The sequence below is a fragment of the Periophthalmus magnuspinnatus genome, chromosome 2 (genome assembly GCF_009829125.3).
Source record: "Periophthalmus magnuspinnatus isolate fPerMag1 chromosome 2, fPerMag1.2.pri, whole genome shotgun sequence".
In the NCBI taxonomy this organism is placed as follows: domain Eukaryota; kingdom Metazoa; phylum Chordata; class Actinopteri; order Gobiiformes; family Gobiidae; genus Periophthalmus; species Periophthalmus magnuspinnatus.
In genome coordinates this window covers 12,952,880-12,979,418 of record NC_047127.1, presented here as the reverse complement: position 1 = coordinate 12,979,418, position 26,539 = coordinate 12,952,880, and the positions used below count along the sequence as shown (strand labels likewise).

General features: G+C 38.9%; 2 protein-coding genes across 10 annotated transcripts in view; one reads left to right on the top strand and one right to left on the bottom strand.

The window, feature by feature from the left end:
- The window catches only part of zranb3 (zinc finger, RAN-binding domain containing 3), a 162,078-nt gene extending 149,285 nt beyond the window's left edge, over positions 1-12,793 (bottom strand). The window contains exons 1-2 of one of the 2 annotated variants that reach the window (XM_055226965.1): positions 12,522-12,793; positions 9,608-9,789 (exon numbers count right to left, since the gene is read on the bottom strand). In XM_055226965.1, the coding sequence (XP_055082940.1) occupies positions 9,608-9,753 (146 nt within the window). In that variant the 5' untranslated portion in view covers positions 9,754-9,789; positions 12,522-12,793. The remainder of the gene's footprint in view (positions 1-9,607; positions 9,790-12,521) is intronic. The other variant, XM_033981176.2, reaches the window with a different exon arrangement.
- The window catches only part of LOC117382509 (R3H domain-containing protein 1-like), an 85,841-nt gene continuing 72,075 nt past the window's right edge, over positions 12,774-26,539 (top strand). For 2 of the 8 annotated variants that reach the window (XM_055226997.1, XM_055226974.1), the window contains exons 1-2: positions 12,799-12,876; positions 22,464-22,604. The gene's annotated coding sequence lies outside the window, so the exon portion shown is untranslated. Of the gene's footprint in view, positions 12,877-18,245; positions 18,474-22,463; positions 22,605-26,539 lie in introns of those variants that run through there. The other 6 variants (XM_055226996.1, XM_055226992.1, XM_033979717.2 and 3 more) reach the window with 6 other exon arrangements.

Here is a 26,539-nt window from a genome sequence, read left to right as displayed (position 1 = left end):
GCCTCGATCAGCTTCATTTGACTGGAGCAGAGCGCTACGGTTGACGTCACACTGACTGAGTCCACTTCTTTATACAGTGTATGGTCAGACTGTAACAGAATACAGACGAAGGGAGTATTATACTTCTGGTTGCCTGAGCAGTCAGTGCGAATCCAGAAGGGTCTAGAATTGGCCCATAGAGTGTGACAAACCACCACCCTATCTTGGGACAGTCCAGTCACGTGTCTCCCATTTGCGGACAGCATCGCTTCTTCTTGTTCTTGTAACATTCAGAACTAAATATAACTTCTTTTAGATGTAAAGAGTTGCTTCAGAGGTGCTTCAATTATTGATTCTACACAAATGTGCCCTGTTCTCCATCCTCTGTGTTGTTTGACTATATATGTTCCAGTTCACTTGTTTGACCAGTGGACTTGTAATACCTGTAAGAAAATATACATGACTTGTTTCTTTTATACATTTTCATATTTAGTTTCTCAGTCTTTATTAATCATTCATAAGGCCGTAAGAAAAATCCAATCTCATTTTGAACAATATTGCAAATATTTTGTTTATCATAAGTCAAGTCAAATGTATTTATAAAGCACATTTTAAAACAGCCACAGCTCCCCAAAGTGCTGTACAAAGGCAATATAAAGTGCAATCTTATAAAACTAAACATGCAAAAACACAATAAAACAATACAATAAAAGAGTCCCGCTCGGCTTGTGTTAAAAGCCGGTGCAAACAAATGAGTTTTAAAAAATATTTGAAGATTGGGCTCTTCTGATACACAAAAATCATGTGGTCTGCTGATCTCAACCTTCTACTGGGAACATGGCCAGAAAGAAGCTCAAAGGGAAAGGGAGGGGCCAACCCATGGAGACATTTAAACACCATCAGAAATCATCAGAAATCATCAGAATCTTAAAATGATTTCTGAACCTGACAGAGAGCAGGTGATGAAGGTAAAAGGCAGGTATGGCTTCACCTTATTGAGTACCGGTAAACGCAATTGGTAAAAGCCAGATCTGACGACCTGGCTGATCTCTTGGACAAATTTGAAAGAATCATCTAAAAACAACACCAAGATTTCTGGCAATGAGTCTAGTTTAAGGTCACAAAAACTACTTCCTGTCTTCTGGTTCAGCCTTTTTGCGCTAATGCGAGATCAGTCCCAACAGAGCACCAATAAGAAGTAAAATATAAAGTTTTCAGCTCACTGGTTTGTTTACCATCAGGCCAAAGTGCTATGTATATTTTTTTAGCCAGAGCTTCTATTATATTTTATGTGTTTTCTAGTTCTACGGTGTGAAATGTGATGAAGAAGTAAAGACCATAGCAAGCATCAGAAAAAAGTAACTCTCGTGTCTCTCGTGTTTGTGGACAAGCCGCCATAGATTGCTTAGTTCGCCAGACAGGTTGGTCTAGTTTTGTATCCTGCTTTTGCATATTTATAAAAAATATCCGAGCGGGACCATGGGTGACGTAGGCTTGGGCAGGATCGTACAGCTAACAGTAAGGAGGGTTTAAAAAGCACCATTATTCAAACATGTATGGATTACATCTAAAACCACTTCAGGCATGTTTTTGATGAGGGAACAGCTTTATAACATGGTGGAAAGCTCCAAAAAGCTGATTTACATTTTTGCATAATACCCCCTCTCCCTCTTCAAACTGCTATTACACTGAGAAAACCTTATGCAAATATCATTTAGGTACAAACATGAGGCTGGCTCGTGCGCCTGTTAAATAATAACGCAGAATTCACTTTAATATGGTCTGCATATTTATTTGCCGTACCTCCTGCGCATACGCTTCCCCCTTTATCAGTGGGTTAAACAGTGAATTTATCATATAAAAGCTCATTCTAACGGCTTGGATGGATGCTATCCAAATAATGGGAAGTTGACTATTAGGCTCCTGGTTACTAATGGCCAGTAAAATGACATTTTTCACGGCTCGTAATAGAGCAGATCTCCAGCTGGGGCATAAATCCTTATTGCACTCACAGATTCAAACCCATTTTATGTTCAGAGGAAATGGACACTGCACAAAAGTAAATATTGTAATAAAGACGATTCCATTTTTCACCAGTGATGTGAAAAAGCTTTAGGAAAAGATGAAGCCATAACTCAGTTGTTCTGCTGACTACAGGGTTATTACAGTGGTGGCTTACTTACACATAAGGCTGTCATCAAGGACTACAGATGGAAATTAGCATTTTGCTAAATCTGGTGCAGCCATCTTTTTAATGTATCTGAACACTGTCCTTCAAATAAATAAATAAAATAAATAAAAGTATCGAAAACCTGATACTAATCAATACTAAAACTAGTGGAGAAACTAAATACTCATTTGAGCAAGAATCAATATTTTAAAAAGTCACATTCACAGGACAGAAATGAACCTTTCCTTAATATCTTTAGAATGATCTTGATCTGTATCTTTCACAAGTATAAGACACATAGACTAGTACACACCCATGGACCACTATGGAACCTACTGGACGAATGAGGGATTACACAGATATAAAGCACATGGGAATAAAGAAGAAAGTACTACCATTTAATACTGAAAATCACATTCTATTGTCTAAATACTGAGTGTTTTTTATTATCATTATTGTGGTATTGAAATATATTATTGTGCTATTTGAATACATTTGATAATTTTAGTTACAATAAAACCAAAAAATGACATGCTTTAATTTACTGGTGGTCAAAATAAAAACGTAACAGAGACAAAACCGGGACTGAATCAAGCTAATTTTGCACTTAACATATTTTCGGGAAATGCATAATAATGAAGAAAAAACATTTATTTCACATATAAATCGCACCTGAGTATTAGTCGCACCCCCGGCCAATCTATGAAAAAAAACTGCGACTTATTGTCTGGAAAATACGGTAATATGGAAAATCATGAATAATTTTATATTATTTCACATATTCTTTAAAAAAAAACATTGCATTTTGTCAGATAGAGAGGCTTGGTGTTATTGTGATATATTGAGTATGTTGCATTATCGATTATTGCGTCAATCAATCAGTCAACATCGCGATATCGATACTTCTGCAACACAATGGACAGCCCTAATTAGCTAGCTTAATGCTTAGCTTATTAATTCTTGTTTTGATTTTATTCGAAAGATAAATATTGAGTACATTTTCTGAAATAAAGACAAAACAATCCAAAAGCTGCAAAAATATCCAATGAAAATACAGTAATAACTTGCAGAATGGCCGTTCAAACAAGGCCATAAGATTAGATTTGTGTTGTTTTTCTTTCACGGTCCCGTTCACATTTCCAAACTTGAATCTGGACAGAGACTTTCTGGCTGCGTTCACACTGATTTGATCACAGTTTAGTAACACCGGCCACAATACACACATAACTATTGATCTGTTTTTGGACCTGCCCAGCACCCTTACTCTCTCAAAGTCAATAATGTTTTAGACAAAGCATACTAGGTTTCATAACAGCTAGAGATCGAGCGATTTGGGGCTTTTCATGGCTGATGTTGATAACGATCGTTTAGAATCTAACGCAACCGACGGCCGATAAACTCTGCCGATATTTCTGTGATTTTGATTATTTTCCACAAATGATGTAATTCCTTTTTTACCACAAGCCTTCAACAGAGCAATTTGGTCAAGTTTTGAGCAGTAACCTTTCCATTTAAATGTTCAAATAAAGTTTTAGGCAGCAAGTTGGCCAAAGCAAAATATGGGCTTATGTTGCAGATTTAAAGCCGATAACTGATTTGCTAAAAAGTGAAAATATCGGTCAAACAATATATTTACCTCTAATAACAGCACATCAAATTTATATCATGATTTTTGGGAAGGCTATTTTTCTCCAAGTTCATTGTGTCAATGTCACCTGAATCTATACTTTAAAAAAAAAACTTAAAAAAGGTGTATTATGGAACTTTTCTTATTGAAGCGTCCAAAACCTGCTCATCTCCATGGAAATGTTACTATAGTGCCTGGAATGGCCCACAGTATGGCATTAAACGTGTCTATCTCCATGGAGTCAAGCGAGAAAGCCTAAGAAGCCAAGTTGCGGGTCAGATCTGTGGAGAGCCGAGCCTGTTCACAGTAAAAGTGCAACTGAATAAACGCAAACAAACAGAATAGCTTAATGCCATAGTGTGGAGCAACTCATTCAAAGAAATAACATCTCTACGGTGACGAGCAAGTGGTGAACAGAAAAGTTACACAGACCATCTTTAACTGCGCAAAATCACATATGATCACCGCAGCACAATCAAGTACATCTCACGGGTTTTTATCGTCAAAATTTAATGCAACTTTGGTACATTAGTGGACCGTAAAAGTCTATCAAACTCAGTGTCCTCCCACACGTGCAGACAGAGCCGCTATTCCAATGCAGCCGCTCTATATTTGACGATTCGCTCCGCTACTTTTGATGCATCGCATGTACACAATGGAATTTAAAGTGACTCCTACGCTGCAACATAAAGCATCAATCTGGACTTTTTTAATAGAAAGTGGCCATTTACCTGTCTCTGCCTGCATTAATAATAATAACAGTACAATTGTTTTAAAAAGCCAAACTAGTCCATATGGTCCTATAGAAGTTTCATTTCTCGACGTTTGGGTTGGATATTTGTGCTTTTTATCGGCCTTAAATCTCCAGCAGAGGGCGATATTTGGTTTGTGCTACCTTAAAATAAGTAGAACGCTTCATTTGAACACCTTAGTCCAAAGAGAATACGGCACAAAATATGACTACGGTTTGTAATACATTCAAATTATAAACTTTGGTGGAGATAATCTAAATCGGTCCCGCGTATCGGTCCAAAAATATCGGCAGAGCTTAACGGCCATTGTTTCTCTGGATTCTAAACAAAACTGTATCACATCTGCCATGAAAAACGCCATATCGGTCGATCTCTAATCTTTTTCTAGAGTATTAAATAAAATTCTAACCCAGATGTTCCTCCTACTTGAGTAATATCACTTTGAAGTTAAAAGTATTTCTACTCGAGTACTGTTTTGACTGCTATTACCCCTTTCTGACTATGTTCTACTCCCCTCGCTGGTCTTACACTGTGGTTATAGTGTATTCCCGTTTCTCTGGTCTTATCAGAGCAGAGCAGAGCTGGGGCCACCTCGCTGCTGTCACTCGCTGCTGGTCTGCGTTTTAAACAACACTGATATTTTGGCAAAGCTTTAATACGGTGAAAACAGGTGTAAGAGGAGAATTTCAGCCTGTTTTTAGTCGCTCAGCTCAAGTCCGCGTTTATTTTTGTAAGGCCTTCGAATTGCGCCATAGAAATTCACATAAGTACTAACAGACGGAAGAAGTAGATGAATAGAATTTTCCACAGTATGGTATTAAACTTTTCTATTTTCATGCACACAAGCAGGTGAAGCTACCAGGTTGAGTTACAGGTCAGATCTGTGGAGAGGCAATCCCAGCTGCAATTGTGCATATCCATGTAGACAGTTAAGTGACCATGAACTGGGTTTGCCACTCCACAGATCTGGCCTGTAACTCGGCCTGGTAGAGTCACCTGGTTGTGTCCATGAAGATAGAGAAGTTTAATGCCATGCGGTGGGGAATTCCATAACATCTTCATGGAAACAAGCAGATGGCAGAGCCTTCAGTTGAAAAAGGTTGCTTGGTGCTTATTTAAACGATCAAATAGAACTTCAAACTTGATTTTTTTCATACAACATTCATATTTTTCTGATATTAAACAATACTGATTTATTGTAAGGTTATGAAAGGGAGGGCATCTGGTTTTAAATGCATGTCAACTTAATATGTACTAATAACTGCTCACTAAAATTCAATTTGAAGTGTCAGGCAAAGGAATCCTTCGCACCATTATAACAGATGTTACAGCCCCATGTCCTATGGCTTTACTTCATATGACAAAGACCTGATGTCATTTCTCTGTTAACCCCTGACCCCTGATCCCTAACCCTGCATGTGGTGGACATTAAGTGAACACATTCATCAATAATACAGTCAAGACAGCTATATTAGAACTATTACAAGACAGCCTCTTCTCCTCCATTATTTTCCATTATTTTGCAATATAACAACACCCATGCTTCCTTCTTCTCCTCTCCTCTCCTCCACTTCCCCTCCTCCTCCTCTCCTTGTCCTCTCTTCCTTTCCTTATCCTCCTCGCCTTGTCCTCTTTTCCTCCTCGCCTTGTCCTCTTGTCCTCCTCCTGTCCTCCTCCTGTCATCCTCCTCTCCTCCGCTTCTCCCCTCCTCATCTTGTCCTCTCTTCCTCCTCCTCCTCCTCTCCCCTCCTCAACCTCTTCCACTCAACCCTCTCCTCCAGCTCGCCTTGTCCTCTCTTCCCCCCCCTCCTCTCCTCCACCTCCTCTCCTCAGCGTTTTCTTCTCCACCTCCTCCTCACCTTGTCTTCTCTTCCTCCTCCTCTCCTCCACCTCCTCTCCTCCTCCTCTCCAACCTCTTGATCTCCACCTCCTCCTATCCTCCTCTCTCTTCCTCCTCCTCCCCTTGTTCTCTCTTCCTCCTCCTTGTCCTCTCCTCAACCTCTTCCTCTCGTCCTCACCTTGTCCTCTCTTCCTCCTCCTCGCCTTGTCCTCGCTTCCTCCTCCTCTCCCCACCTCTCTTTCCTCCTCCTTCCCTACTCCTCCTCTCTTCCTCCTCCTCGCCTCGTACTCTCTTCCTCCTCGTCCTCTCCTCCTCCTCGCCTTGGCCTCTATTCCTCCTCCTCCTCTTCTCCACCTCTTCCTCTCCTCCACCTCTCCTCCTTCTCCTCCTGTCTTCTCCTCTTTCATCCCTATTCCTCCTCTCCTCAATCTCCTCCTCCTCTCCTCCCCTCGCAGTACAGCTACGCCCTGCGCCCGTGCTTCCTCCTTCTCCCCTCCGCTCTCCACCCTCGGGGGCTGCTCCGCCTGTCACCCTGACGCCAATTGACTGAGGTGTCTGTCCACATGGTGCATAGAGAGCCAATTGACTCCCTGACCCCAAAGTAGTGCCTCCCAGTGTTCGCGAATCAATATGGCCGCCCCGACATCACAGCGGACTAGCTTAGATTGGCTAACCCCCCGCGCGCATTGACTGGTTGGACGCAGAGCAAAAGAAGTGGAAGAGTCTCGGCTACTTCCTGCTGATAATGCGCGACACAGACAAACATTTGGGCTCCGAAGGGCAGCTCGCAAAGTTCTCATATTTGTGATGGTTCAGTGAGATATAATAGGCCGACTGGATATTGAACAAACTGAGAAAGACTGTCGACTTTAAAAAGGTACACTGTGGAACTTTTCTGTTGAAGGCTCTGCTCACGTGACTGACTCCATGGAGATGAGTTACTACTTTTGCCTGGTTTGTTCCACAGCATGAAATTAAACCTTTCTATATACGTGTAGACAAGCTAATGGCATCACAAGGTCAAGTTACAGGTCAGTTCTGTGGAGAGGCGAGCCTGCTAAGAATGCGTGTTGTTTTTTTTACGTATTTTTGAGCAATAAACAGCTGTAGTTGAACAAATGCCAAATGGATAAGGTGAATGGCATGCTGAGGGACTTTCCGGGCAAAGCATTAACAGCTTCATGGATAGAAGTAGAAAAGTTACAGATTGCACCTTTAAATATGTGGATGTAGTGAAAGTATGTGGCAAAATTTTATAATAAAACTACTTGGATTAGTCTTAGATTGACAAGCGAGGACATGAAAAAGAGAGGGAGAGCCGCCCCTAAAAAATGTATAGAACTATGGTAGTCAGAAAAATATAAATACCCAGATATGAATCGACAGTAATACTGGATACTCATTTGCACAAGTATCGATACAGTTGTCCCTCACTATATCGTGGTTCACCTTTCGCGGTCTCGCTGTTTCACGCATTGTGTTCTGCGTCCTGATTGGCTAAGGGACTGTAGACCATTGTAGATCAGTCTCCTCCGTGCCGTGTCTCCTGTAGTACAGAATGTGTTCAGACCAATTTACATAAATGTTGGATCACAGTGTGACTCTGAAGTGCTGTATGTTTGCAAGTTTCTCCCCAACAAAACCCACAATGTCGATGAAACGTTCTGCATCGACAAAGGCGCTTACGAAGGTTTGAACTTTGAGAGTGTTTAAACAAGAGAGAAATGTGAGAAAATGTTAGAGCATGTGTGAGAAAAGTGTATAAAGTGTGTGGTGAGGGGTTTTACAGCCAAAAACATATAGAATAGTTGTAAAAAATAAAGCTGGAACTTCGCGGATTTTGCCTACTGCGGGTTATTTTTAGAACGTAACCCCCGTCATAAACGAGATACCACTGTACTGAGAAAATGAGTTGACTTAAATGGGAACACATTCAACATTTCCTGCAGTTTTAAAAAGTATTGATTTATATATGAACTATATGACCACATGGTAATATTATATAAACTATATATTTCAAAACCACAAGAACACAAAACAATAGATACAGATCATAAAGCCTATTCCGTCGTATTGAAATTCAGTTTAAAATGTAACCATTGTGACAAAACTGAACTGATGCAGGTATTTTGGCATGGTCTGTGGTGCATATCTCTGTATTTACTCGGCCTATCCACAAGAAACAATCGCATTTAAAAGGGGTAATACTTTCTTACACACGGTGGAATGCATTCACTATAACCTGTTTTAAAATTCAAAGCAAGTCATGTATTGTTCCGCATTAATAGTCTGTTCACATTGTGAGATCACATCCTTTACCTCCTGCAGAAAAAAGCAGAGCGCTTCACTAAGTACCTATGAGACATTTTATACGGATCAGATCAGAACCAAAATACTAGTAAGGCCTGAACGATTTGGGAAAAAAATCTCACTGTGATTTTTTCTCAGGATGATCTGTTGTTTGATAAGGAAATTATGTTTGCTAAATAATTGCTGTCCTTGCCGTTTCCTAATTGCAATTTCGACACCATGTTGAGTCAAATCAATATTTCATCTTTTGCACTGTTTCTCCTAAATATATTTTATATTTACTATACTTTTACTTGTACAGATACTACCAGTCAAAAGTTTCATTGAATGTTTTTACTACTTTCTACTTTTTAGACATCAAATATATGAAGCAAGATACATGGAATTATGTAGTAAAGAAAACAAATTAAATAACTACTAAATAATTTCCAAGAAAGAAAAGGGTGATGACTTTGAGGATTTGAATATAAAATATATTTAAAAAAAATATTTAGTAGAGTTGTTTAACTTTTCTTCTTTGATACATAATTCCATTGATCTTACATTATATATTTGATGTCTTCTGTATGTAAAAATAAATAAAATGTACAAAAGTAGTAAGAATAAAGGAAAAAAATTGGAATGAGAGGGTATGTCCAAACTTTTGACTGGTAGAGTATATAACTGTATAGCTGTGCCTTATTTAACCCCAGTCTCTTGCTATTTTTGGTACTTATTCTGAATTTATTCTAACCATTTGTATTTTCGTTATTATATTATATTGTAATGTGTGCGCTACTGTGTCCACATAATTTCCCTTGTGACCAATAAACTTTGCCTAAGCCCATTTAATTGCGATACATCCTGCAGCCCTAACTCCCTCTAAGACATTTTACACTATTAGATCAGAATAAAAATTATAAATAATGCGTTTTTGTTTGTTTTCTTACCGTCCGTTCCTGGAGAGGGCGAACTCCACTCCTTGGCATTGGAAAGGCATAAGGCGCTGTAGGAGCTTGAGCGGGAGCCCTGACAGTTGCGGGGACCATCTTGTTTCACAGCGAGAGGTCTCCGAGCCATTATCATCCATTTCCATTAGCAAGTCCTCATCCGCCGCTCGGTCAGGCAGCTTCTGTATAGATTAGACAGAAAAGTACACAATTAAAAGAACATTACAAGAACAAAGTGCCAATGCATTTTTGTGTAGACTCTTTATGGAAATTGCCCTTTACGTTTAACCCATCCTTCAGCCAGTAACCCTGTAGTAGTGCTGTCACGATACTAACATTTTCATTTCAATACTAAGGAAAGATTCAATACCAATGTCGATACCACAATGATAATTTAAAAAGAAAGTTTCTTTTTTTTTTTTTTTTTTTTTTTTTAGATAATATACTGTAATTTTCATCATAAAATGTTAGTTTTTTGTATAAAGGTAAAGGTTGCAACTTTCCGGAGGTCGCACGTTACCTGAAAGCATGGAAACAGAAATTTAAAGCTACACTGCAGAACATTGTTCATGGAGACAGACATATTTTATGCAATAGTGAGGAATATTATAGCCAAAAGGAACAACTTTTAATGGCCCTCCTCCAGACCAAATAAGAGTCAGGTTTGTGGGGATGCAATTTACACAACTAAATAAATAAATAAAAAACACTAGCTTTTATTTTTGTTTATTTCTTGGCTAAAAAGTTGCAAACCGTGGCTTTAATATTGTAATGCGGTCATTTACTGATTCTGTTATAGATGAAGACTATACTAAAACCAGGTGAAGCCCAATTTTGTCCTATATATAATGTTTTCAAATAGTATCTAGACTAGTTATAGTACTGAATAGTATAACTCAACAACTTGCTACAGACACAGATAAATTGCTACTGAATTGAAATCGTAATTTGAATGAATGTTATCAGCAAATAGCAATAAATGCAACCACCTCTGTCTTATTCTGCATAAAAACTGCTAACCCTTTAGTTTAGATCTGTACAAACATGTTCTGAAATGTGTTTCTTGTGTTAGTTTGTCAGCTCATATTTCAGTCTTTTTGCCAATTCTTCTGGAAGTGTTTAAAATGTGAACTTTGAAGGCATTTCTATTATTAAAACATACATCACAAATCATGCAGCCCTACTTCTTGCCAGTCAGTCTCTCAGTCAGTTATTGTTAAAAATTGCACAATATTTGTATTGTATATATTTCTAAGCAATCAACATTTTCAAGCATACTTTTGCCAGTATTTTAATGTGACTTAAAACAGGCTGGATAACTATAGGTTTTTGTTTGGAGATTTTGCACTGAGCATTACAGCGCAATGGAAAGGCCTAATGGAACATGTTGGATTTTAATGTTATCAGCAACACCTGCACCTGCTTGGGACTATAGCAAATGTGTGTCTGCCCAAAGCACACTGCAGTTCCACTTTCATTGGCCCGTGCAATCTAGTGCCACAAAATACTGAGAGGATGTGTGTTTTTACCAGTCTTTTAGCATATTTTATTGCAGTATTAAATATTTTAATAGCATAATGAGTTATATTCTTCTTAGAAATAGAGGTGTGCTATAGTTGTGAAATAGCCAGTGATAGAATGTAACAAAGTAAAAGTAGCCAAGTACTGTAGTTAAATAAGTACACATTTTAGGTATCTGTATGTTACTTACTACTTTTACTTCAATACATTTGAGAGCAGGTATCTGTACTTTCTATTACACAACATTTTTGAACTGGACAGAAAAGTAAAAGTATTTTTTATTATTGTTTGAAACCAGCTGAAAAGCCTGAGCGTTTATCCTTAACACGTTCATAATTTGATGTCTGTGTAATGCCTTAGTCGTCTAGGTCTGATCCATAGTAAAAGCCAAAGCTAAATCTGTCAACTGGACAAAACGTAGATGAAGTGAAGCCAGTTTTGCTGTTCATCCAAGCCACTTCTTTAGTTCTGCTCAGATTGCTGATGGACACTGACCTATATCTATCTGGAGGAGGAGGTAACTACACTGAAACTGTAAACATCTATTGTTGAGAACAATAGAGCAAGCCAGTAGGGCCATTAAAGGTTGAATGGAGGCTGTTAAGGCTGAAACTGTAAACAATAGCTGTTTACAGTTTCAGTGTAGTTATCTTCTCTCTTCACACAGACATAAGGCAGTGTCCAGCAGTAATCTGACCAGAACTGAAGAAGCGGCTTGGATGAGGAGCAAAACGTCTTCACTCCTAGAAATTTTTGTCTAGCTGACAGATATAACTTTAGCTTTTACTATGTTCATAATTTGACCAAACAAAAATATACAAAGAAAAAGATAGAAAAATGACTGATTCAGTTGTCTCTGTTGAGCAAATTTCAGCACAAATGTTTATCAAAATCACTACATTTGAGGACGTCAAAACCTCACAATAATTTTCACTCTTTAGGTAATTTTTTAAACTGGTACTTTAATACTTTTCTTGAGTATTTTTTAAAATTACTATTGTTTTTGTTTTTGCTCCAGCATCTATACTTTTACTTAAGTAACAAAATCTAGTACTTATTCCACCACTGGAAACAGCAGATCATGAACTGAAAATGAAACAGTTGCCTTGAATATAATAGCTTTGAATACAATATCTTTCCTAAATAGCTTTTCTAAACGTAATGCTCACACCAGTAAAATATAATTCATTAGTTGCATGTTCTTAGTACTAAAAGCTCCCATTAGCTTAATAACTTGTTGCAGATCACCAAAATGTGTTAATTCACTTATGTTAGAAAGCTTAGCCAAACTTCACGTTGCGATATGTAACTTTAAACCCATCTTACATAAATAACATCATAACTTTTGCACATATCAACCAGAGATCAATGTTAATTCAAATCACAAACATACCTGTCAAAATCACAACAACAAACTCAGCTCCTCTAATTTAGCTACATTTCTTTACATCACTTCCGGGTACAGTTGACTCCTCGGCGGATAAAACCCCTTCTCCAAGCTCAGTTAAGTTAATTATCGCTGTGAATATCCAGTTTTTACCCGGGCAAATAAAGTGCAAATGCTAACATAACAAGACCCACGTGGAGCAGTTGCTACGCTAAAACCCTGCGTTGCTAAGACGTCGTGTTTGAGCGTGTACGTGCCGTGCGTCACTCGTTTACGTCGGATCTGCTGCTGCTGCTGCCGCCTCCTTCTCTCCTCGGACACAAGCTACTGCTCCTGCTCGGTACCAGGTCTGTGCAAAGCGGTAAGACAACACGAGAAAAATGCGTTATGGTGACTGCGTGCTCCTGAAGTGTTACCTTGTTTATTAACTGTTTAATCTGACCTGTAATGCTAGTGTGTTAGCAGTAAACACGTTCATGCTAACAGTGCGTGACAGCAGTGGCGCCGGTGTGTGTGGATATAGCAGCTGTATGCGCAGGTAACGATGGTTAGCTTAGCCTCATCAAGAATCACACAAAACCAGCTCACTGTCTCAGCCATTTGTGTTTAAATGCAAGCTTTATGACATCTTACAATGGCTGATTTCTATGCAAACAGGTCTGACTCTACCTGCAGCCATCTATATGAAATAATCCATCATAATTTAATAACTTTTTGGGCCTGGTTTATCCATGTTTACCATTGGATTATTATATTGCTGCAAGCTCTGATCTTGCCACACTGTAATGTTTTAATTGTATTTATTTTAACTGATCTAAAGCTTGCAAAATGTCCTCTTAATATCTGAAATGAAATGTAGAAATGCAGGATTTGCATAATAGTTAATAATAGACTTTAAATGACCAGACCAACCATATTTAGTCAGGACAGTCCCAGTTGGGAGCCCAGTGTCCCCTCTCCCAGTAGATTTATCCAAAACCACTGATTTGTCACAGTTTCATACAAGAAATGTGTCAGATGTTTCTACTTTTGACCAATTGGATCCCTGCCAACAGTAAAGAGAGAAATATATTGTCATTTGTTTAGCTAAAATACAGAAAACTGGGCTTAAAAATGACCATAAGGCCAAACAAAATGCACCAACAGAAGTCTCTAAGATTATATACTGACCCACAAGTGAGTCAAGAATGGACAATGATGCAGTTTTATTTATACCAGTCATCCCAACCCAGGTGTGTCCTAGTTTTTAATATTGAAAACCTGGTCACACTGGTTACATTGCGATTTATTACACTATAATAGCTGTATTGTATCTTCTTGCAATAGTCATTTAGGCCTGTCACTACCCTCATTTATTGCAGAATTTCTCTGTAGCAACATATCTTGCTTAAAAATGTGTTGTCATGACAGGCCTAATCATTTTCATTGTCATATTTTCAGTATTGTTCAAATGCATTGGTTGACATAAGCTTTCAATTGGCAAAGAATAAAGGATACAGTAGTGTAATAATTTATATGACCCTAAAGCATTTAATAGAGCTGTTCCTGAGAAGCCATTCAAGTTAATCAATTGTTTTGGAATGGACCCCAGTGAATATCGATCAAGATTTTTGCTTACATTGTCTTTCCCCGGATTCTGTGTCTCGGATGAACTCGGCAGTCCACAAATTGCAATATAACTTTTCAATAACAGTAGAATTCCTTTACAAGCCGTAGAAAGACATCTTTGTTTTGTTATATGGTATTGTATAACATGATCTTACAACAGTGGAACTAACGGCCTACTCTAATTGTCCATGCTAATGAGAAATATATTGCCTTGTAAGTAGATAAAGTTGCCACTAGTGATCCGGAGTATATGATGATCGCTTGTTTTTGTACCGGTGCAGCACTGGTGGGCGGAGAGTCAATTTTGCCTTTCTCTCCCTTCTGCTGATGTCTTAATAGCTACAGGGTACTTGCGCTTATTTGTAATGTCCATATGCTAGTGTTGTCACGATACAAAAATTTCTAACTTTTTTTTATACAACGGAATAGACTCGATACTCAAGATGGATTCTGATATCACGATGATAATGCAAAAAAACACCTCTCTTTCTTTAGATAATATATATCTGTGTAATCCCTCAGTCGTCCAGGTAGGTTCCATAGTGGTCCATGGGCATATATGAGGCAATGTGTCTTATACTTCTCAAGATCATTCTAAAGCTATTCAGGAAAGGTCCATTTCTGCTCTCTGAATGTGACTTTTTAAATATCTCCACCTGCTCAAAGGAGGATCTAGTTTCAATAGTAGTTGAATCTGATTTTTGATACTTTTGACAACCCTACTTGCATTGTCCACATACATCTATTAGTATTGGTAAAACAGCTTGGTATTTTTAACACAACCTATCACTCGCTGTATCCACATGTCAATATTTGGTGCCAGTATTGTATCGCCTGTTGACAATTCATTACATTAGGTTATAGGTCTGTTTTCAGAGTTGACGACTTTATATTAGATATCGAGGTTGTAATCGCTTTGGTCCTTAGACGCGGCTCTCAACGACTAAATAATTAATGGGGCATCTAGGGAGGGGTCGCTGAGAAAGAAAAATCCTCTTTCTCTCATATTTGGTCCTGCTTGCTCATTAAATAATTCAATCGTCTATCCATAAATTGTTTGCTCAATCTTCGACCTTTTCCTTGGGATTAAGAATGTGCAATAATAATAATTCTTCAGAGACAAGGCATAACGGATGGTACAATTATAAGGGGGGATCGGATCGGGTGGCTTGTCGCAGCCTGAAGCCGGTTGCTTGGTGACAGCAGGAACTTTGCCGCCCACCGTGTTTGCAGTTGGGAGTGAGTGAAAGGACGAAAACAATCACATTATAGAAGTCTAGACGCAGGGCTATGCATAGACTGGACAGCCTGTCACTCAACTGCCCACCAGATCTGTGCTTTAAAGGTGCACTGTGTAACTTTTCTGGTATGGGGTCCGCTACCTGCCTGTCATTTGAGATGTTAGTGCTTTGCGTACGATGTTCCACAGTATGGCATTATATTTAGCCTTCATGTTTTAATTAAATTACAAGAGCATTAACTGTACTGAAATATCAACTGATGCCATAGATCTTGTTTGGGAAGATGAGATTGTTTAAAGGTGCGCTATGTAACATTTCTGGTGGGGGGTCCGCCACTGACTTGACTGCATCGAGTTATTGCTTTGGACTGTTTTTAGTGCTCAAAAATGCCTTGGAAAATATGCGTGATTACTGCAAGCGTGCTCATCTCTGTATAAATCTGACCTGTAACTTGCGTGATGATGTTATCAAAGCATACTGTTGGACTGGCAAAACAAAAAATAAGAAAAAAGTGAAAAGTCACATAGTGCACTTTTTTAAATAGATTTGATCTGGTACTGGTATTGGTATCGGCCGATGCTGTTGCTGCTAACGTGGAAGCTAACACCCAGAGCTGCTTAAACACAAACTGAGGGGACTCTAAAGCGGCTGAAACATTCTTAATGGCAGAGATAGTATTTCTTTTACCTATGTATTTACCATTTTGAAAATTACTTAAAAAAATAATTAATAATTTCTTATCAGCTGTTTGGGTCTTTTGTAATGGAGAGGTCTGCAGACAGTCCTCTCTCAGACATTCAGGAAATTAATATTGAAAGACCTTTTTATTAGTTTTTATTAACACAAAATAAAATCGAGTGGAACATCATGATTAATCAGTCATGAGGAAAAAAAAAGTCTAATATGGTCCAGTCCTGCTTTAAAATCCCAGAGCTTCATGGCTTACAAGGTGACACCAGTGAAGTACAGCAGTGAGTTTAGCATAACATTGGCCATTTCACCCAAATGTAAGCGCGCCTCTTCCTCTTTCCCCTTTTATATTTGCTAGCGTGCGTTTTCAGGTAGCATTAGCAGTAGTCCGTGGGCTTAGCATTAGCCTGTGAGTGGAGATGGTGCCAGCTCTTAACGGGCCGCTCGCCCAGTAAACAGCCTGCGCTCTCAGCGGCCAGTGGCTCCCATCAGCGCTCCACCTGCTCCTCAAGCACCTAGCTGGCTCTCTCGCTCTCTACCCCTCCCTCCTCTCAACTATTTATTTAATTATTTATTTGTTTTTGAATTTTTCACCCCAAAGGACAGGTGGGAAAATTTAGTTTGCATAATGCTGAAATGCTGAAATTCTTGTATTAGTTTGTCAGTTCATATTTCAGTCTTTTCTCAAATGTTAATCCTCCGGGAGTTGCTTATAATACGAGCACTACTACTACTACTTTTTAACAGTGCATTGCAAATCCTATCACAATACTTGTCTGAAAAATTGCAAGATTTCTTCCAAAATTCTAGTGTTGCATACCTGTAAGGATTTGGACTTCAGTGAGTCTGCTGTGTTCCCATTTAGAGAGTGTTGCAATTGTCCCTTCTGTCTTCGCTCAGCTGTAAAAATATCTCGATTAAAGGACATAGTTAAACGCAGGTATTGGTTAAGATTACATAGCATGGAAATTGACTTTAGAATGGAATTTTACCTTCCGAGATCAGAATTCTTGGACATTCTCAAGGTGCTATGGTCAAATTTTATATCCACAGTCTAACCAGATCAAAATTATTAGTTCATGTTAAGTATTGTACTTCAAATTCGATTCGACTGAAGATAAAAATAAATAGAATGTAATTTTCATATACAAAATAATAGTACTGTCTTTATCTTGGCATGAGGTCTTGTATTTTTTCAGATAAAGCTCAAAATGACACAAACTATTCAGGAAAGCTCAGATTTTGTTGCCTGGAAATCCAGACTGATCTCTCTGATTGATACAGATTGATATCACTCTGCTCCCCATGTCCTCCGTTGTGTCTCAAGCCCGGCCAAACGTGATCGACCAATCAGATCAGTTTTTTTCAGTGACACATGTGAACCAAAGGAGCTCATTGGTCTTCTATGATTTACAAATAAAATCAAATATATGCCACCTTAGAGTTTAGTACTTCGCCCATTGATTTTGCAGAAATCCACGATGTTTTTCAGTCCCTTCAGTCCCCAGTGAAATTTTTTTCTTTTATTTCTGATATGGACCGACCATGAATGTCCCCGATTGGCTAACAGTCACCTGTCAATCACACCCATCTGAAAGTGGCAGATTCACCAATTCACTCACATCTTCATAAAGTTTTGAAGAAGTGCGTATTCTAGATCCGAGGCAACAAATCTTGTCCTTTTAAAGTGATTTCTTGCACTATTGATACCTGCTCAAATGTGTATCTAGTTTCAATATTAGCTTTAGTATCAATTAGTATCTGATTTTGCGATACTTCAATACATTCATAGTTACAACTGCAAAATATTAAAGTCTTAAATCCCGTAATGGTCCGGTACTTCCGATGCACCTCCTGCCATTCACTTCCATATCCCACTGCGTTTCCAGTCCATCTCTTCCATGTCCCTGGCTGCCCTCGTCCCTCTCTCCCCCCCTTCTTTCTTCCCTCTCTCCCTCCCTCTCTCCCCCCATCCTAGAGCCGAGAGGAGCTAATGAAGAGTGCCATTTAGGTGTTGACTTTAGTCGCACCCGCACCGTAGCCCATCTATACTGTACTATACCGCCGCCGCTCGGACTCCGACTTTCGCCGCTCCGTGATTGGCCAATAAGACTATGACATCACTCAGGGGCCAGCTGTTGATTCGGCGCTGTCTCCAAGGCTGGATTTGCTATGATGGCTTATGGCAGGTAGACTCTCTCCCTCCTCCCCTTTCTCTCTATCTCCTCCCTCCCCTTCTCTCTCTCTCCTCCTTCTCTCTATCCTTTTCCACACTGCCGCTCGCCCATGTCTTCCACTCTTCGCATGCGTTTGAGCCGAGCGAACAGGAGGCAGCGGACCGGCTAACCCCTCTCCTCTTGTACAATGGACACTAAACGCTCCCGTAGCACAAGGCATGGCGGCTGGTTTACACAAAGTGGTAGGTAGCCAAAATTTAATTACAATCTTTCATAATTATTTCTGTCTCCATGTGCTGTTTGACCATGCTTTCCTATTATATTGAAGGTGGAGTGCTATTGTAATCTAATGGGATGCCTTGGCGCGTTAAATTAACCGTAACATCACGATTGGTGGTCTGCGAGAGCCGTGTCTTAGCAATTTTAGCACAGCCAGATCTGCTCTAATCTCATTCTTTGCTACTTACTATTGCTTTTCATTATAATTAACCAAGATGCGCTCGTTAAAAGCGTTGTCGGCGTTGTGTCATTCCCATGCGTGGGTTCTCTCCCCTGGTTTGAAGTGCAGGTGCTGTGTGCATAATGGACTTTTAATGACTTCGGAAGTTTTTCTCAAAAGGCGGTTGTCGATTAAGCTAAAACCGCTGGAGTTGCATGTTTTAAAATGGGTGTTTGTTGGTTCTTTAACTGCCTACAGCCCGTGTGCTTGGGGACAGAGATAGACAAGAGAGCAGATGACCTACGCGCACCTTTTCTAGATTTCATTTATTCATCCGGGCGTGCTGCGTTCGCCGAGACCCCTAAGGCAAAGACGACCCGCGCAATTAGCAGCTCATTTGTCCTCGTTTATGTGCGTTTTCACCTAATTCAATCCGGCACTTCTTTAAACCAACCAACCACTTCAAAATTCAAAGCGATATCATTTCATAGCCTTTCACTCTAATCGCGTCTGCTTCAATTATACAGCTCCCTCGTCAGTGATTTCACCCGCTTTTTGCAATTAGCAGGAATAGCGGGAAAATGGTAGATTAGTTACTCGGTTAAGCAAAACAGCAAAATCAATGTTATTGCCCTGTCACGAGTGTTCAACCCGATTTAGCATCCTCGTTTAATTTGTTTGTTTGACGACCGGTTTTCTAACTCATCTGCGTACCTCTCTCCTCCTCGTCTCTTTTATTGGAGCCATGTTTTTGAATCTCGCAGATTTGCCCCGCGCATTGGCTTTGTCATGGAAATAATGGGGGAAGAAAAGAGTAACCTTGCTGTGCTTTAGTGACACAAAACTACTTTGTATTCCGCATCTACGCCGACAGTCTCCCAGCTGTTTGGCACGGCTCCTCTCCTCCTTTCATGTGTCACTTGTGTAAAAGCTCCTCGTCTGCAACCAACCGTCAACAGTGTTATTTTATGATTACAATCAGAGACCTCGAGCTCAAAGACGCTACGGATTTTTGTGGGTTTTTTTTGGTCCTGAAAATCATTGTTGAAATCTTCCCCATGATTACGCTACAAGCAGAGATTAGTGCTTGATTTATCAGCTTGGGGAAGTGGAGTGTTTTAACCTGTTCACAGCCCCAGAACATGGCAGAAGTGTGGGAGGATAAGGTGATACTTGTGGGTTCAAAGTTGCCCCTGTGCTTTTTATAACTGAGATTTCTTGAACTGATAATATTTCTGTTCACAAAAATAAATGTCTTGAATGCGTTGCGGGTCTTTGTCTAGCTGTCGTTCAAAATATTAATTGCGCGTCATTCATTTGCATTGTAAATCGCCTGCTTATATATTAGCTAGTTTTGGCGTGTTTGCAAGCTGCTCTGCTGTGTTTTTTAAAAGCTCGGCTCTGCGGTGGCTGTAATACCAATGAACCACTCCCTGCCGGCAAAGCGCACAATACGACAGCGAACCGCGCAACTTCTCCCCTGACGTCTTTGTTGAAATCCTAGGTTTTAAAAGGGGTCTATTGAAGCGAACAAGAGCATTTCAACATTTCTGCCCATCTGTCAAAACGCGGAAAGATATGTGCTAGTGTGGGTTTTGAATGCATAACAATGTCTAGGTGCACAGTTTGAAGTCTACGAGCCAGAAAGACTAAAAGCATTCGCCAAACAACAGTGTATGCAACCTGCAGAGCCATATGGACTGCTTAGAATAGTGGGAAAAATACCATATATTTAAAAATTTCAGTGCGATTAGAGATTTTATGAAAGCAAAATCTCCCAAAATATTAAGCCAGAAAATAATTGTGCAAAATATATATTGATGAAAGTTGACTACCTGCTGTTTGTAATGTAACCAGCATTAATATGGAAGAGTCGCCGTGGGCAACCTATCATTACCGGCAATGCTATGGAAAAGCGCTACTGGCAGTTGGAAACCTTGTACATTAATTTCAATTTACTGTTGAAGACCGCAATATGCTGGAATATATTGAGGGTAAGTAATTACGTTAAGGTCATATAGCATAGCATCGTTTTCAGGTGTCTGCGGTTTGAACGATTTGGGGGAAAAATACCTAGATTTTCGATTTATGTTTTAATAATAGGATTGTGTTCAAAGTTTAGGAGACAAGAACATGTTCAAATAGAGGGTTAGCGTTTTTTGTATGTAGAGTTAGACAGGATATTTATTCATTTGTGGAGGAAATTATGTAAAAAAAATAATTTAAATGCTTTTACGATTTGCTAATTGCGTACATCCAAATTGTGATTTCGATTCATGTTGCAGCCCTAATTCACACATTTCAGACTATAGCTTGGCATCGTCATTTTTGGGTGTCTTTGGGCGCCATTGGTACCGGGCCGAGGTGTCATGAGCAAGAGGGATCGGGAAGCGGAGAGAAAGAAAGAGAGGAGGATCGCTGTTGACCTTTTTGGGCAGATCTTGGAAGTCCAGGTTGGGAGCACGCATTGGCATCGCCGGGTGCCAGAACCAGCATGGCTTCAATCCTGCTCACTCAAATGTGGATTAGAGAGAGAGAGGGAGAGAAGATGGGGAGGGGAGGGGGGGGGGGGGGAGGAAGGAGAGGGAGGGTAAGGAACAGAGGGGTTAGGCAAATTAACCGAATAGACTTTAGTTAAATGCTAATTCAGAGCTTATGAAAATACAAAGACCGCAAATCTAACTGGTCATAAATGATTCATAGTGACTGGAGTGCTGCGACGGCGGTGACATTTGCACACGTCTGCCTAGCCAACAACCTACCCTGCAAACTTACTGTACTGTAGCTTACCTCAGAAGGATCTAGAGACTGCACACGATATTATGGGTGAGCAATATTGACAAAAATTAATAGCTTTTTTGCTTGATAACAGTATTCAGACATTGATAGTTTTACCAGTGCTAAAGTGTGAATCTCTTATCACGACGTATTGTAGTGTAGCTCATCTCCAAAGGAATCAATACAATGCACAATATATAGACGAGCAATACTGACAGAAATTAATACCTTGGTTTTGATTTATTTTTGCCTGATAACAAAATTCAGACAGTATTTTAACAATGCATCGGGATTGTGTTAAAGTGCGTCTGCGAAATTGATGGCGTGCTGTGCTATAGCTTATCTCCAAAATAATCCACTGAAATATAGAGGTTTTACTTCATCTCGTGGGGTGAAATTAACCAAAAAATGAATAGCTCTGTATTTTTGCATCGTCTTGTTTGCCATATTTGGACAATATTTTAGCAGTGCAGCAGGAATTAGCAAAAATATGCGTGTAAATATCTTCGTTGTGATTCAAGTATCGCACAAAACCATAAACTTAACCACAAAATCGACGAAATCTCACCTCATTCCCTTGTTTCTGTGTTTTTTTTTAAAATAGCTTTAATAATACACGACACATTTTTGCATATTTCCAAAAGAACATTTGCTGTATTATCCATTTATCTGTCCTCTGCAAAATATACACGCGAAGATTGGGGATTTATATGGTACCAAATGCCAGTGAGTGTGAGTTTTGGGTTGCGATCTGCTCTGTGAATGCCTAATGCCTGGTTTTTACGAGGTTGGCAGGGGCGCATCTCCTGTTGCCTCCACCGGCTTCATCCATTATTTATGACACATTGGCGCGCAGAGGCCCTAGAAATACACTTTCAATTTACCACACATTTTCACGCCATCCGAGACCAAAGCTCAAATATTTCAAAGTTGCTGACGTCCCGAATGCTGTCAGCGGGGGGTCAGCATTGTCACAGTTGACCTTTTTGACCTTTCGACCTCTCTCTTCCTTCAGGTCAGCAGGGGTCATGAGGGCGGCGGAGGCTCGTGGCGCTGTGAGGAGCAGCTGAGGCAGACATGGCACCCATCGGATCCGCGTCAACGACCTTACCAGCCACTTCCTGCTTCGCCTCAATCACCGCGGGCAACCAAACGCGTACGTATACCCATTTATAAAAATAACTTTAGCAATCAACTATCAACGTCATTATTAGTTTTTATGTATTTTGTCTAAACACCATTTGTGTTAAAGCAGGGCTGTGCAGTTAACTGAATTTTAAATCAAACTGACATCCAATCATTTCAAATTGTTAATGATAAATATGGGTCTTTTAATCAAAAATAGTTTATGCTCATTAAAATATTAAAAGTCTAAGATTAGTTTGAACAAATAAAATTGTATTGAAATTTTTGAAAAAATCATATGTATATCTTTTTGCCTTATTGCCCAGCCCTATTGTAAAGTTTTATTCTATAGATATTGCTTTCCCCATGATTAAGTCATTGTTATCCTAATATATCCTTTCAGTATGCATAATTTGGGAAGATGACTAGAGCAGCCTATATATACATAAGTTGAAAATCTGATAGACATCGGTCATTACATAATGAGGGTTTACAGTAAAATTAAACCGAGCTGTCATCTTAATACAGCAATGCCTATTTCAATTCAAGTCTCATTTGAAGTCCATTATCAGAATTATGCAATACAACTCCACTAGCCTAGTCATATCCCATTGTAATTGCCAGATACTTTTTATACATTTACAGCCACTGCATTAATTATATTCTGACAGTTCATAAAATGCATCGTCATATTTGTAACCCACCACATCAGTTATGCCATTGCTGCTGTGACAGTTATGTAATAAGAAGTCCATTTTAAAGAGCATTTAAAGTGTATATGACAGATTAGACCACCCATTTGACTCATTTGAATCATTTTACCAAAACAAGCCTAGTTCTTTTCTAGTTTTCCAAATTTTGGTAAAGTTTATCATTTTACTTCCTGCAGCAGATATGACATATGTAGGGGTAATGCCATAACTGTTACCTAGCAACCATGGCCATATATGTATAAATTACACAATAGTTATGATTGGACTAATAAAAATAAATAATAACACCTTTATTTTGTTAAATGAAGGTTTAAGCTATCAGAAAAATGTGTTCGAGCTCGTAAATTATCCCAGCATTTTGGGTAGTATTTTTAGTGTTGATGACGATGTTGATGAAGTAAATACTGTATTTTCTGGAGTATAAGTCGCACTAGCCAAAAAATGCATAATAATGATGAAAAAAAACATATATTTCACATATAAATCGCATCTGAGTATAAGTCGCACCCCCAGCCAAACTATAAAAAACGGTGACTTATAGTCTGGAAAATACAGTATAGTCAATAAACGATAATATTGAAACTTTATGGCACGAACAAAAAACAAAGATCTGATTTAAACTATTCTAAATCTACAATATTGTTAAAAATCATGAGCTGCAATAAATAAACAGCAGACGAAGACACTTTAGTGCTTCGTTTGCATCTGTAATGAGTCATAGAAGTTTTTTATTCAAACTTTTTATGGCTTAAATCTTATTATATAGCCAAAAAACAACCAAAAATTTCCCAGCAGTGCAAAGAAAATGTACACACAATAAATATTCACCAAAAAAAACTTTGAACGATAAGTGGATATAGTAATTATCATGACAGGCCTCTGATATAAGTAAAGATTCTGTTTTTGATCTTTTTGTTTTACCTCTTTCCAGCTATTTTCCACAAACTGCCATTAAACTGATATAAAACCATGATAAATATTTACCACAAATACTACCCCACCAAACCAAGACAGAATTAGAAAAACATGAAAACCTGTCTTCAGTATGACTCTGATTGCTCTGACCAAACCTGTGTGTAATTCTCAGCGGTGAGGAGCGATGGCACAGCAGATGCGATGGTTTGATTTCACTGCGTTTTGAATGAGATGTAAAACTGCTGCTGATCTCACTGTTGATTTTTCCTCATAAAACGCCTGATTTCCCAAAGTGTCCGATCCCGGGCGCTCGTCTTAATGCAACGCCAAAGATCAAATGATGAACATTACTTATGCAGCCGGAACAACAGGGGCTCACAGCGCAATTACAGTACGTCCGCTAGCCTCTCTCCAATCTGAATCTATCAAAGTCTACCGTCAAATTTAAGCCCACGCAATGAATCATGGAGGGACCAAATCAGCGTTTATTGAGAAGCAGGATCTCCAAAGTATGGGGCCAATAGGACTGCAAGATTAATCGCAGTGCATTCGAAATCACAAGTTGAGTTAACGCAATTAGCAAATCTTGTATTAGTTTGTTCTGGATGTGTTTAAAATGTGATCTTTGAACAGAATCCTAACATTTAAACTTAACGCAATTGCCGTTCTTGTCATAAAAATCCCAATTAGAGTAGCTATAGTATGAAGTATGCTTACATGGACTTTCAAAATTATTATCTGATTTGGACAGTTATAAGATTATTGTAATGAGGTGTAAATGGCAAGATTTGATTTGATTTCTTTGCTTCTGTCTGTCAATCAAACATAAGCAAACACATAAAACCTTAAAATAGCACTAAATAAGTTAAATAAATGCATAAAAAGGACCACAGAACCCACGCTGTGTCAAAATCCAAGAAAAAGTGGGCCTTAAGACAAAAATTTACTTACTTCTTGTCAAAATTAAAGGTACAGTATGTAACTTTCTGGACGTGGAACATCACCCTCATGATTACATTGGAAACAGAACGTTAAAACCATATTTCAAACACGCCCTCCTCCAGGCCAAATAAGAGTCACAGTGCAATAAACACACCACAATGAAAACCCATGCTTTCATTTGAGTCTATTTTAGCAGAAAAAAAAGTTCCATATTGTGGCTTTAACATTGGCCCGATACGGAGAGCATTCAGCATAGCCCTCGAGAAGGTTCACACATCAAAACGTCAACGGCAGACACTAAAAATTCAAAGTCGTGCTCCTCTCTCGAGTATTAAGCTGTTTTCCTTCCCAATGTAAAAATAATGTAAAGCAGGAGTGGAGTAGCTTTTGTCAACTCGCTGACAGCTCATTGAAATTCAGCACGGGCCCTTCACAGCACTGCTAAATTCCAGCTAACCTCTTAGCCTTGACACCAGCGCTACATTCGTCTGGCAGGAGCGCCCCGACCCCATAGAAGTCAATTACTCTGACACGGAGGAGCGGGACGGTACCTTTTAAAGAGCCTGCTGCCTCAGCGCTTTCGGGACGCACATAAACAATCAAGTTTTCACCCAACGCTTTGCCTCGGAGATGGGGTGGGGAATGGTTGTGATGGTTTGTAGAGGAGTGCTGCTGTCATACGAAAATATTAACCATGATTTCAATAGTGTTTTGATACCACCATTACAATAAACAAGATATCATTTTCAGCATAAAACATTGGAAGTCTAGGGTGTTTCTTGTCATGATTCTAAAATATTAAGTTTGATTACAATACTTTATGCAATTTGATTTCTAATCCAACTACTTACGTATATCACATTTTACCAACATAAAGTCTTAAAGTGCTGCACAGACTAAAGGCAACATCTACATACACATTACATAAAGTGTAGCATAAAAATGAGTAAGTATGACAATTTTGATGAAAACATACACAATAATAGATTTCAGTGCCACCATGACCAACATCATGGTAATAAAAATCACTTTTTTAGAACACAACAGTAGTACTTTCTAGTGTTGTCACAAAAATATCAAGCTAATTTTGATACTAAGGACAAGGCTTGATACTCGATACCGATTCTGTTACAACTGTGATAATAAAAAAAAAAATTAAAAAATTATAAGTATTTTTTTCTAAATTTTCAATTAATACTTTCTTGTGTTGTCATGATACTAAAATTTCAACTCTTTCTATACTAAAGACTCAATATTTGAAATAGATTTTGATACCACAGTGGTAAAAAACACATTTTTATACAAAGCAAAATAATAATTTCTTTAATTTTACTGTTCTTACATTAATTCTGATATCACTGGGTTTTAGAATGATGAAGAATTAGGAGTATTGCCA